At 39.9% G+C, this 13,467-nt stretch overlaps 1 protein-coding gene across 3 annotated transcripts in view; it reads right to left on the minus strand.

Moving 5' to 3' along the window:
* Positions 1-378: 378 nt before the first annotated feature.
* LOC115220258 (S phase cyclin A-associated protein in the endoplasmic reticulum) overlaps positions 379-13,467 on the minus strand; it is a 63,943-nt gene continuing 50,854 nt past the window's right edge. For all 3 annotated transcript variants that reach the window (XM_036509879.1, XM_029790355.2, XM_036509880.1), the window contains 9 exons: positions 12,586-12,667; positions 9,630-9,788; positions 8,901-9,002; positions 8,010-8,140; positions 7,379-7,444; positions 6,874-7,000; positions 4,375-4,487; positions 1,906-2,029; positions 379-624 (listed from right to left, as the gene is read on the minus strand). In XM_036509879.1, the coding sequence (XP_036365772.1) occupies positions 400-624; positions 1,906-2,029; positions 4,375-4,487; positions 6,874-7,000; positions 7,379-7,444; positions 8,010-8,140; positions 8,901-9,002; positions 9,630-9,788; positions 12,586-12,667 (1,129 nt within the window). In that variant the 3' untranslated portion in view covers positions 379-399. The remainder of the gene's footprint in view (positions 625-1,905; positions 2,030-4,374; positions 4,488-6,873; positions 7,001-7,378; positions 7,445-8,009; positions 8,141-8,900; positions 9,003-9,629; positions 9,789-12,585; positions 12,668-13,467) is intronic.

Raw genomic sequence — 13,467 nt, forward strand, 5'->3', positions numbered from 1 at the left:
CCATATTTGGCATTTTTCTCAAAATCTTTTACAGATTGAGTTATAAAAACAGGAGAGACCCCACGAATAGCCAGTTTTTGAACTCAAAAAAATAAACCCAGAAAAACAATGATTCAGACCAAAACCTGTAAGGTATTTTAATTGACATTGTAACCACTTCAAGTCAGCCCCCTGTCAGGGATCTGGAGACAAGATCAGTAAATGTACCCTAAACCACTACTTTCCAATCAAAATATTAAGGACTTTGTTCCAGTTTAACGGTGTAAAGCAGATGATTTGAGGGTTTCCTTCATAAATATTTCATCTTGGCAATAAGCAGAAAGGAAGAAATAGTAATACACACACACAGACACACACACACACACAAAGAAAGCCAAAGCAAGGGAAACAAAGAGCCATTTACCTGATAAGGTCATTGCCTCGGTTAAGGAAGGCATCTCCACTGCTGCTCATTCGTTCAACAGAGGCTTCGCTTGAGTTACTCAATGGATTGTTTTTGGCCAAACATGACAGTATGGAAGAGATCAACTGCATCAAGCTAATGGAAAGAGAATCAGAAGGCAACTTGGTATTGGGTCCAGAGTTAGGTTTGTCTCCAGAAGAATGGTTGTCTGGAAGCAGATTCTAGAAAATAAAAGATCGTTATTATTATTATTATTATTTATACAGGAGGATGAGAGACAAAAAAAAAAAACAAATGATTTTTTAAAAACTGTTATTGTAGAATATGATATTCAAAATATTGATTTGTTTTCTGTTCAAACCAAATCAAGCAGACTTCTGTCATCAAAGCTATTCCATCCATGACCATCTCATTGACTTCTGACATGCAGTGTAAATATGGCTGCATTATCCAATATGTCTTTTCTAAAATGACAGGATGTGACTCTGAGGGAACTTGGTTGCTATTTTTAACGAACTAAGCAGCAACCCAAAGGCTCTTCCATCAACTCAGTTAATTTATGATGAAGCAGAAATATATTTTTTTTTAGAGATGTTTGAAAGGAAATTAGATAAAATGGATAGAGAGGCAAAGTCGATCCTTACCAAGGACTTGAACTCAAAATGCAATTCAGGAAAGTATTTTATCAATTTTATCAACTTACTGGACTTCAACAGAAAATACTGTTGTTGCTATTTTATAAAAAGTAGACAAAGCAGAGGCAACCAGAATGAACATTTGGGCATCACACATTGCCATTCTGCTCATTACTGCTTTGTATCATCATTATCATTAGATGTGTGTGGATGCTGATATCTATCAATGTCAAGCATCAGCACAGTTTCCATCTACCTACTCTACAGATAAGACATTAATCAGCCTGAGGTTACAATAGAATGCACTTGCCCAAGGTGCAGCGCACACTGAGATAGAACCCACAACCACATAGTTACAAAAGCAAATTCTGTATCTATCTACAGAACGATGCCTGCACCTAGGGTAGTCTTCTAACCTGGTTCTTACTTGAAATTTCTTTCTAAAGAGTCAGTGCTTTGATGACAACTGAGATATTTACCTGTGGCTAATGAGGACAGCTAAGGATTGTGTTGTAGTTTTAACGATGATGATGAAAGGTCACACCAAGTAAAATCATCAAAGATTATGAGGCCTGGAAAGTGTAGCAATTTAGCTACCACTACTACTGATACTACTACAAGTTTCACTACAACTAAAAGCAGCACTGAAACACAAAGAAATATTCTACAGTTCTATAAACTTTGTGAGTTAACAAGGCTACCAATGGTTTCATGCGAAGATAGATATCTTCACAATTGTTCAAGCCTTGTTCACCCACAAAGAAAGAATATTTATTCACCAATGCAGTGTTGAGTACTCATTCTTATTGTTCGATATTTGCATACATTTTTATGAATATATATATACAAGTACATATAAATACTTACTGTTAACTGATGTATGAGGAGGTCTACGAGAATACCAATCTTATTACTAAACAACATATAGTGACAGTTATCATAACATCCCTTGCACACCTGTCTGAACACAGAGCATGACAAAACCAAAGACCTGAAAAGAAATGAGAAAATACAATTTAGATTAAAGTTGAAATTTTCAGGTACAAAAAGTTAAATTCTGATATACGTAGAAAGTTGTTAGATTTACAATGAAGGAGTTACAATGTTGTCTGATGTCTCTTGGAATTTTCAAAAAAAGCCAATAGGTTGTGACTAAACTGGAGCACTGCCATCAAGCAATCACCACAAACAATAAAATACCTACAAACAAAGATGATGTCTTAGCTAAATATCGGATCTTTTCGGTTTGACCGGCAGTTTTTTAAAATAATTTCCACGTAGCTAAACACTTTTAAACTTCGTATACTGGTAGAATGTGTTTATAAAAGATCTTTTTCTCTTGGCTTTATTGAGAAAATTCTATAGTTTGTAAGATATTTGTTGTTTTTTTTCTTCAATTTCTGCAATTTCAACCAATCAATGACGACTATTGAGTTGAAAACATTCTGTGCCGTATGGATATGTCCCTCGTTTAAGAAACAGCTTGGGTTTATTTACATTTGTGAAGAAAAAAAAGATACCCTTCCCCCACCCCTAAAACAGATTGACATGCAATAGATCGATACTAGGGTCATAATTATGGGTGACAATTTCATATGACACTGCTAGAAAAAACTGCCGTTCAAACCGAAAAGATCCTAAATATCTCCTATGATCTCTTGGTTTAATTAACATCATTTTATGCTGGCACAAGTTTAAAGGAATGTTACAGAACTATTCAGTGGTGCTCTTTCTGTTGCCAACCCTTCTTTGCTTCCAAATAAGGCACCAATTCCCTTCACCTTTCACATTCACCTGCTAGACACTGGATATATTTTTATGCCAGGTATAAACAACTACACAGATGCCAAAACAGTGACATTGTTTTGTACTAAAGTGTATTAACAAAGTCAAGACTGATGCCTGCATACATATACACTCACATACACATAGATGCATGCACACAAACACACACACAAACACGACAGGCCTCTGAACAGTTTCTATCTACCAAATTCCTTCACAAGGCAACACTCAGTTCAAGTCTACAGAAGGCACTTGCTAACATTGTCATGGGAATAAAACTGAAACCACAGAAGAATCAGCCATTAAATGCTTGCATCTTTGTAAACATCTGATTAGCAATTGATAAAGAACAAACAACCAGATGGACGGTCAATCAGACACAGAGCGGATGTGAAAATGTCAGGATAAGCTTAGAACAGATAAGTACTGAATTAGTGGTCAGACTGACGTTGATCAGATTTTTAAATCACAACTTTTTAATCAGAGTAAAATAAATCCAGCAGAACAAGAGTTTGGCAATAAGAAATATATCCAACTGTAGAAACCTTGTCCTCCATGCCAACATGGACAGCAGATGTTAACCAATGATGATGATGATAATGTGTGTGTATGCGTATATATATATTATATATATATATGTCTGTTACTCTCTTTTACTTGTTTCAGTCATTTGACTGCGGCCATGCTGGAGCACTGCCTTTAGTCGAGCAAATCGACCCCGGGACTTATTCTTTGTAAGCCCAGTACTTATTCTATCGGTCTCTTTTTGCCGAACCGCTAAGTGACAGGGACATAAACACACCAGCATCGGTTGTCAAACTATGCTAGGGAGACAAACAAATACACACACACATACATATATATATATACATATATACAACAGGCTTCTTTCAGTTTCCATCTACCAAATCCACTCACAAGGCATTGGTGGGCCCGCGGGCTATAGCAGAAGACACTTGCCCAAGGTGCCAAGCAGTGGGACTGAACCCGGAACCATGTGGTTGGTTAGCAAGCTAATTACCACACAGCCACTCCTGCGTATCATCATTTAGCGTATATATATATATATTCTTTTTGTAGCTTACTTGGTACCTTCACACTGTTCTGGCCATACACAATGAATCTCTTGGCTCCTGTGCAGGTGGCACATAAAAAGCACCATTTGAGCATGGCTGCTGCCAGTACCACCTGAATGGCTCTCGTGCCGGTGGCACGTAAAAAGCACCCACTACACTCTCGGAGTGGTTGGCGTTAGGAAGGGCATCCAGCTGTAGAAACCTTGCCAGATCAGATTAGAATCTGGTACAGCCATCTGGTTCGCCAGACCTCAGTCAAATCGTCCAACCCATGCTAGCATGGAAAGCAGACATTAAACGATGATGATGATGATGGCTTGAGTGAGTAACAGAGGCTAAAAAATTGACAAATAATTCTCATATAAATCAATTCCTGTCATTTATAAATGTCCATGTCTTGTGAGTGTCTAGAGAGAGAGAGACAGACAGAGAGAGAGAGAGAAAATTTTGATGTCCATCTGGGGACACAACCTACTTGAGAGGAATAACTGAAGTTGCATTTGAAGGTCCATCCATGAGAATAAGTAAGCGACTCAGTGTTGTCAGTCCTCCCAGAATACGAAAACTGAATTGGTCATCATTTGGAAGCTGAAAAAAAAGGAAATGCAAAAAAAAAAACGGTAAAATATTGAGGAATTTCGGACATCGAACAAGGTGGGCGTGGGCGTGGGCGCTGGGGTAAAACGTGAAAGATGGGGTTGACAGTTTAATTCTTCAACAAATAAATGTGACGTGTGCTTGTACAGACATGTACATATTTTTGCATACACACACACACATCCTACTATAGGCACAAACCCTGAAATTATTTATTGGGTGGGGCTCCTAAAAGATGAACTGACAATATCGACCTCGGCAGAATTTGAACACAAAACGGCTGCAAGAAATACTGCGAAGCATTTTGTCAGCCGTGCTAATGATGCTACAAGCTCGCCTGACTGATTGATTGATTTGATTGATCGATCGATCGATACATATATACATAAGTGCGGGTGTGTGTAATATGAAGAAATCGGTTTATTATAATCACACAACTCATCCGGAAGTCAAAATTTTAAGCCACAACTGAGCAGAAGCTGCCTATTGTAATCGTAGATAATATCGTCAAAATTAGTGACTCTAAAGCGCTTTATTTACATAAACTGCAAGTCGGTTAATGTTATCGAAAACAATCATCGACTTCGCCCAAAAACGAAAACGTAAAGAAAATATCTTTAAATCTCGAGAAAGATAACTCTGTCATAAAACTACGGAGTAGTCTCCCTTGCAATATTTTATTTTTTAAATTACATAAATTATATTTCCTGACACCAGCATGTGAAAGCAACGAGTTACTGCGTATCCTATACCATACGGACCGTGAGCGTTAAGGCTCGTGTTACGTGAAGTATATTATAAAATAGACTAGCAATGCACCCCGGCGTTGCCAGGGCTAAAGGTCTACTTTGCCTTTCGAGGTAAAATGCTTAACAAAATTTCATCAGTCTTTGTTCTGAGTTCAAATGCTGCTGAGGTTGACTGACTTTCATCCTTTCAGGGTCGATAAAATAAGTACCAGCTGAATACTAGGGTCGATGCAATCGACTAATCCCCTTCCCCAAAATTGCTGGCCTTGTACCAAAATTCGAAATCATCATCATCATTATTATTATTTACTGGATCTGGAGGAAAGGGCAATATCCTATTTGGGGCCATTAAGGTTCCTCTTGAATCTTAGTTAAGGCAAAACCAGTGGGTAAGATATGTGCAGGGGAAGAAATTCCAGAGGAGTGACACTCTGGGGAAGAAGGATTGGATGTAATGATTCGAGTATGAGGTTACAACATCACAGTGGTGATGAGAGCCAAGCGGCACAAACCCAGTTCAGCCAGTACCGAGGATTGCAATACGTATTTAAATAGCTCAGATTATATAAATTATTATATCAAGGTGTGGCAGGTTTGAGCACAAAAATGTAAGGAGAAAGTTTAAGTTTTGGTACCAAAACACAAACAAAAGCTGTATTCACTCACACACATTCACATACACTCAGACACATGCACAAAGCCTCATTTTGCAGCAAGAAAACTGCTTATCTTCTTTCATATCAATACCTGCTCAGGCAGCCACTTTAAAAATATGGTGGATATATCAGTGAACAGCTGCTAAATAATGTAGAATAAATATGTGTGCGTGTGTGTAGGTGAATGGCCAAGTGGTTATGGTGTTGCACTCGTGATTGCTAGATCGTAGGTTCAATTCCCAGACTGGGTGTGATGCCTGTTCATGAGCAAAACACTTCATTTCTCATTGCTCCAGTCCACTCAGGTGTAAATGAGTAACCTTGCAACAGAGTTACCTTTCAATCAGGAGGAATGTTGGCCTGCTCACCTGACGAGCAGGGTGGCATCATTCAAATGCTAAAATGTGAAGCGCATCGTAACCAGTGATATATAACCTCATCTGATAATCTGGTCAATGTCATTCATCATCATCATCATCGTTTAACGTCCGTTTTCCATGCTAGCACGAGTTGGACGGTTCAACTGGGGTCTGGGAAGCCAGGAGGCTGCACCAGGCTCCAGTCTGATCTGGCAGTGTTTCTACGGCTGGATGCCCTTCCTAACACCAACCACTCCATGAGTGTAGTGGGTGCTTTTTACATGCCACTGACACAGGTGCCAGAGGAGGCTGGCAGCGTCCACGATCGGTTGGTGCTTTTTACGTGCCACAGGCACAGAAGCCAGTCGAGGCGGTGCTGGCATCAGCCACGTTCGGATGGTGCTTTTTACGTGCTACCGGCACAGGCATCACAACTACAATTTCCATTTGATATTTATTTTGATGTTGATGTACTTGACTCAATAGGTCTCCTCAAGCACAGCAGGTCATGTGTCACCGGCACAGAAGTAAGTCAAATAATACACAATAATACAATAATACACACATGCACACTCAAATATGAGAAATAAAATAGAATAAAAGAAATCGGTACCTTCTTATCAAAGATTCTGCTGACTTCATTCAGTGCCCTGTCCAAAGCAGATACACGGTTCTGAGGCCAAGGACCATTATCACAGTTCTGCAGGTACTTATTTACATCTTTGATGGATTTTTGCAACCTGGAAATATAAGAAGGTTGATATAAATAATATCATTTGGTCACATATACCGTGTGAACAAATGTGTCTAAGGGAGAGGAGAGAGAGAGAGAGAGAAAGACAATAAGGCAGAAGAGAGAGGGAGGGAGGGAGACAGAATAAGAGTCAGGTGAGAGTGTGTGTGTGTGTGTGTGTGTGTGCGTGTGTGCATGTGTGTGTAAGACAAAGGAAGAAGAGAGAAAAAGTAAGCAATGATATGCAAGTGTGTATTCATGTGTGTGTGTGTGTGTGTGTATGTGTGTAGAGAGAGAGGAATTTGTGTGAGAGAGAGAAAGGAAGGGAATTATGAGAAAGAGAGGGAGAGAGAGAGAGATGTAGAGGAGAACAAAGATTCCTTACTTGGCTTTGTGTTCAGATTCAGCAATTTGAGTTTTCCCAGAAAGAGAATTCTCATATTCAACTCCTCTGTGGAAGAAAAAAGAAAAATAACAGTTCTTCAATACAGTTTTGCTGTTTATTAAACACACATACACACACAATCCTAAACACACACAATCCTAAACACACACACACATATACACAATTTGAAACACATACAAACACACACACAATCTGATCATGATCCTTTCTACTGGAAGCACAAGGCCTCAACTTACGTCAATTTCAGTGCATAACTGGTACTAATTTTACTGACCCCAGAAGGATGAAAAGCAAAGTCGACCTTGGTGGAATTTGAACTCAGTACACAACCGCAGACGAAATACCTATTTCTTTATTACCCACAAGGGGCTAAACACAGAGGGGACAAACAAGGACAGACATAGGTATTAAGTCGATTACATCGACTCCAGTGTGTAACTGGTACTTAATTTATCGACCCCGAAAGGATGAAAGGCAAAGTCGACCTCGGCGGAATTTGAACTCAGTACACAACCGCAGACGAAATACCGCTGAGCATTTCGCCTGGGATGCTAACGATTCTGCCAGCTCGCTGCCTTTCATCATTATAATAATAATAATAATCACTAACCTTAGCATCATTCGTTGACGCAGTTTCTTACAGCGCTTCTTTAGGGCTTTCTGTCTTTCCCTCTCTGAGGCTATTACAGGGTGGGTGCTGGCATCAGGGGCATCAATGATATGTTTCAGGTTAAAGGTTTCCTGCAGGAGAGAAAATTTCATTGTTACCATCCTCCTCCTCATCATCATCATAAACAACATCCCTTCCTCACTACAATCATCAAACATCGTCATCACAACCACCACAACCTACAAACCTCATCATCAAGATCATCATAACCAACATCATAATCATCATTGCCACCACAACCATCATCACCACCACCACCATCATAATTATCACAGTCATTGCTGGGAGCCTGTTAACAAACAGGTTTCCAATAACGATGGTGGTTGTGGTGCTAACAGTGGTTATGCTGCTGATGCTGTTGCTGTTGAGCGAGCGGTCTTCGTCCCAGAGCTCACAAGATGGGAGAAGTCTGAAACGTGGTCCTTTGCAATTCGTAAGACCCGCAGAAGAGAAAGTAAGTCAACCCCCGACACCGAGAGCATCAATGAATGGATGAATGCGCATCCAGGCTCAGCGGTTGCGTAGGAAGTCGGGGACAAGAAACAGGAAGAAAGAGTGAGAGAAAGTTGGGGCGAAAGAGTACAACAGGGGTCGCCACCAAGCCCCTGCCGGAGCCTCGTGGAGCTTTAGGTGTTTTCGCTCAATAAACACACACAACGCCCAGTCTGGGAATCGAAACCGCGATCCTCCGACCACGAATCCGCTGCCCTAACCACTGGGCCATTGCGCCTCCACTGCTGCTGGTTCCCGATGATGCAACACATAAACAATAAAACAACAAGTGGATGTCTTTGTTACAAGTCTGAGACTCGACTAAAACAGAACACTTACTATATCTTGTTTGGAGACCAATTCTTTTGACATAGTTTGTAACATGGTCTCTTTATGTTTCTTGCCTCGCAAATGGCTCAGAAGATGGACTTCTGAGAGAATCTGAAATGAAATTAAAAAAAAAAGAAACTATTAATACAAAACTCACATATTCTACTCTTACTCTTTTACTTCTTTCAGTCATTTGAGTGTGGCCATGCTGGCGCACCGCCTTTAGTCGAGCAAATCGACCCCAGGACTTATTCTTTGTAAGCCTAAATGAAGTCCACTTCACATTTTTCTCAATTATATTAGAGTATAAGTGGCTGCAGGTCATGTCCACTGAATGAAAACTATTAGAGAGCCAGGTCAGATCCTCTACAATGGACTCAGTACCAGCAAGAGATCACACAGGTGTCCCATGCAATGCTACTAAAACCAAATGAAGATAGATGAAGAACTTGAATACTGACCCTAAATCCTGAGAGCAACATACAAATAATAACAGAATGGTGTGGCATCACATCATCAACATTGGCGTTGAGCATTTTGAAACACATTATCAAAGAAATGAAGAAGTTAAACAGTTACAAAGAAAGACCTACCAACTCCAGTCAAGGACTCTATGACCATCAAATGTAACCTCTGTGGATTATAGTTTCAAGCAAAAATTGACCTCGTCAGCCATCAGAGGCATTGACATAAATGTGGAAGTAAAAAATAAAGAAAGAAATACTTTGAGAAACTTACCAAAACATTACAGACTTTGCACAATTTCTTCTGGTCGTATGGGGTGAGCTGTGGCGCTTCGTTGTGGTCTTCAGTCGAGTGCCGCAATACACTCATCTCAAAAGCTTTCTCTCGTATTTGTTGAAGAATTTCCTGATGGCGCTGTGTACTTTCGTCTTGCTGTAGGAATCAATGACAATTCAGAAAACATTAGGGAACAAAACAAAAAAAAAACGAAAATGGATGTTTGTTGTTTCAGGTTTGCTATTTGGTTGATTAATTAAGGTGTTAGGAATACTGACCCACCTGTGTGTACGTGCATACATACATACATACATACATACAGAATAGACTATCAGTTTTAGGGTAAAAGTTTCTAACTTAACTGTTTCAACGTCTTAACTAATCAAATAAGTGTATAACTTTATGTGTGTGTGTGTGTGTGTGTGTGTGTGTATACAGGAGTGGCTGTATGGTAAGTAGCTTGCTTACCAATCACATGACTCCGGGTTTAGACTCACTGTATGGCACCTTGGGCAAGTGTACTTGGGCCAACCAAAGCCTTGTGAGTGGGTATGGTAGACAGAAACTGAAAGAAGCCTGTCGTGTGTATGTGTATATATACATACATATCTATATGTTTGTGTGTCTGTGTTTGTCTCCCCACCATCGCTTGACAACCGATGTTGGTGTGTTTACGTCTTCATAACTTAGCAGTTTGGCCTAAGTGACCGATAGAATAAGTACAAGGCTTACAAAGCATATGTCCTGGGGTCGATTTGTTTGACTAAAGGCAGTGCTCCTGCATGGCCACAATCAAATGACTGAAACAATAAAGTATATATATATATACACTTATGTACGAGTTTAGAGGGATACATTATCCAGGTGGATACTGTGGTAGCTCTGTTCGCTTCGAGCCAAGCTGGTTGAAAGATACTGAACAAAGCTGCACAGAAAATTATGCCCAGTTGCATATGCAACTGCCCACACTTTGTGCAGTGGAAATGCATGTGAGTCATTGTAGCCATGAAAATATATGGTAGGACATTGTAAAATTAAAAGGAAATACATTTTGGGGATGTACCAGTTTCCATATTCTCTATCGTTATAACTTTTGCTTTTACATACATACATATATATATATATATATCATCATCGTTTAACATCTGCTTTCCATGCTAGCATGGGTTGGACGATTTGACTGAGGACTGGCGAAATTTCCTTGTTTCACTAATGTAACAGTTGCATAGAAAATAGGCCGAGGCAGACAGAAGCATGTAAGGGAGGCAACTCAGACACTAACTATGACCTGGATTTACATCCGGATGGAGAAGATCTAAGAGCAGAGCCGAGACAGGAAAAATCTTGACATGGGCACCTAAATACTTTCACTTCACAGAAAGATTAAGAACTCAAAGGAAACAGTGAATCTTTGAATAAGACAATGAAACAGTTTTATTGAATTTAACAAACATCAACAGACAAAAGAGGTAAATGGTTGTTGTTTAGCCCCTGACTTTCCAACCATGACTCTCTTGTAATATATTTGGAACCACATTTTTCAATGGTGTCCTTTCAGTAGGACACACTGTAAAAGTGTGACGTGGGGGAGATTTGGCTGCTAAGTCTAGTAGGCTGAGAGGCTGCATAAAGGTCTCATCCCTGGTCCACTGGTCTTGTAATCCACAATTCTGAATCTAACTTCTCTTGAATAATGATAGATTGCACAATAGTAATTAATGTGATTATATCCAAGTGATTAGAGGGCAATAATTACTGATACCAATAACAGAATTCAAACTTGGCAGCAGATTTAGAAATGTCTTTAGTGAGAAACTTCCAGGAAGTGAGGAATACCCTATCATCATCATCATTTTACATCCATTGTCCATGCTGCTATGAGTTGGACAGTTTGATCAGAGCTGGCAAGTTGGAAGGATGCACCAGACTCCAGTCTGATTTGGCATGGTTTCTAAGGCTGGATGCCCTTCCTAATGCCAACTACTCCAAGAGTGGAAATACCTATGTAATACCTATAATATCAATAATACATATAAACTTATGTAATACCTAGAATGTAGGTTTCAAATTTTGGCATAAGGCCAGCAATTTGAGGAGAGGGCACAAGTCGAATATATCAACCCCAGTGCGTAACTGGTACTTATTTTACTGACCCTGAAAGGATGAAAAGCTAAGTGGACCTCAGCAGAATTTGAACTCGAACATAAAGACAGACGAAATACCACTGAGCACTTTGCCCAGTGTGCTAACGATTCTGCCAGCTCGAGGCCTTAATAATAATAATAATAATAATATTGATTTCAAATTCTGGCACAAGGCCAGCAATTACATCGAACCCCCCCCCCCCTGTTTAATTGGTACTTATTTCATCGACCCCAAAATAATGAAAGACAAAGCTGACCTCAGTGGAATTCAAACTCAGAAAGTATCATTAAGCACTTTCCTCAGTATGCTAACGATTCTGCCAGCTTGTCACCTAAAATACCTGTAATATAATATCCGTAATACCTCTATAGGGTGATCCCCTTTGGTCATGAATGACCATGGGATTGCATCTAGAAAGTTACACTCTGAGGCACAAGTCCAGGCAATGTTGTTTATGAAAGACTAGCAGTCACCCATGCATACTGGCCTCCCCTCTCCATGCCACCGATGTTATCCAAGGGAAAGGCAAGAAGCCCGATACAGTTTGGCACAGTGATGTTGCAACTCATTTCTACAGCTGAGAGAACTGGAACAATGTGAAATAAAGTGTCTTCAACATGCAGCCCAGTCCGGGAATTGAACCCACAACCTCAAGATTGTAAGCTCAATGCTCTAACCGCTGAGCCATGCACCTTCACATATGTGAATATTTCTATAATCTCCTGTATAACACAGCACATAAAATCAATAAGTTTACAGTTCATCACATGACATAAAATCAATTATCATTTAGAATCTCTTCACTCACTTTCTGTTGAATTTTCTTCTGTAATTCTTGGATCTGAGCTTGCTGCTGGGCATTTAAAGCAGCCAATCGTTCTTCACGTTCTCTGAAAATAGAAGTGGAATTGAGTGGTGACAAGTCTCAAGTTGGTAAAAGTTTACTAACATGAAGCATTCAGTAGATGAAAGAAACTGTCTACCATGTAGGAAGATATATCATATTACACGTTGATCATTCTACATTTCCTACATGTTCATTACTCTGAAAAAGCCTGCTTCCAAACCTGCAAGCAATCCGAAACTGAACAACTGGAGAAATATATCTTGGCTTCAAAGATACAACTAAACTTCTGTAGTGTACACACACACGCACACACACACACACACACACACGTTTGTGTGATAGGAGCAGACATAGCTGTGTCGTTAACCTGTCCACTTCCCATCTACATGGATGTCAGTTCAGTCCCACTGCGCAGCAGCTTGGACAAGTGTTTTCTGCTATATAGCCCTGGGTCAACAAAAGCCTTGTGAATGGATTTGGTAGACAGAAACTGAAAGAAGGCAGCGAGCTGGCAGAAACGTTAGCACGCCAGGCAAAATGCTTAGCGGTATTTCATCTGCTGTTACGTTCTGAGTCCAAATTCTGCCGAGGTCAACTTTTCATCACTTCAGGGTCGATAAATTAAGTACCAGTTACGCACTGGGGTTGATGTAATCAACTTAATCCCTTTGTCTGTCCTTGTTTGAACCCTCTATGTTTAGCCCCTTGTGGGCAATAGAGAAATAAGAAACTAAAAGAAGCATATCACATACATATGTCATGTATGTGTGTACACAAGTGAAGCGTAACTGTATGTTTGTGGGACTGAACTTGAAGCCACATGGTGAAGCAACTAACTTCTCC

This window comes from Octopus sinensis, linkage group LG16, assembly GCF_006345805.1.
Source record: "Octopus sinensis linkage group LG16, ASM634580v1, whole genome shotgun sequence".
NCBI classification, from domain to species: domain Eukaryota; kingdom Metazoa; phylum Mollusca; class Cephalopoda; order Octopoda; family Octopodidae; genus Octopus; species Octopus sinensis.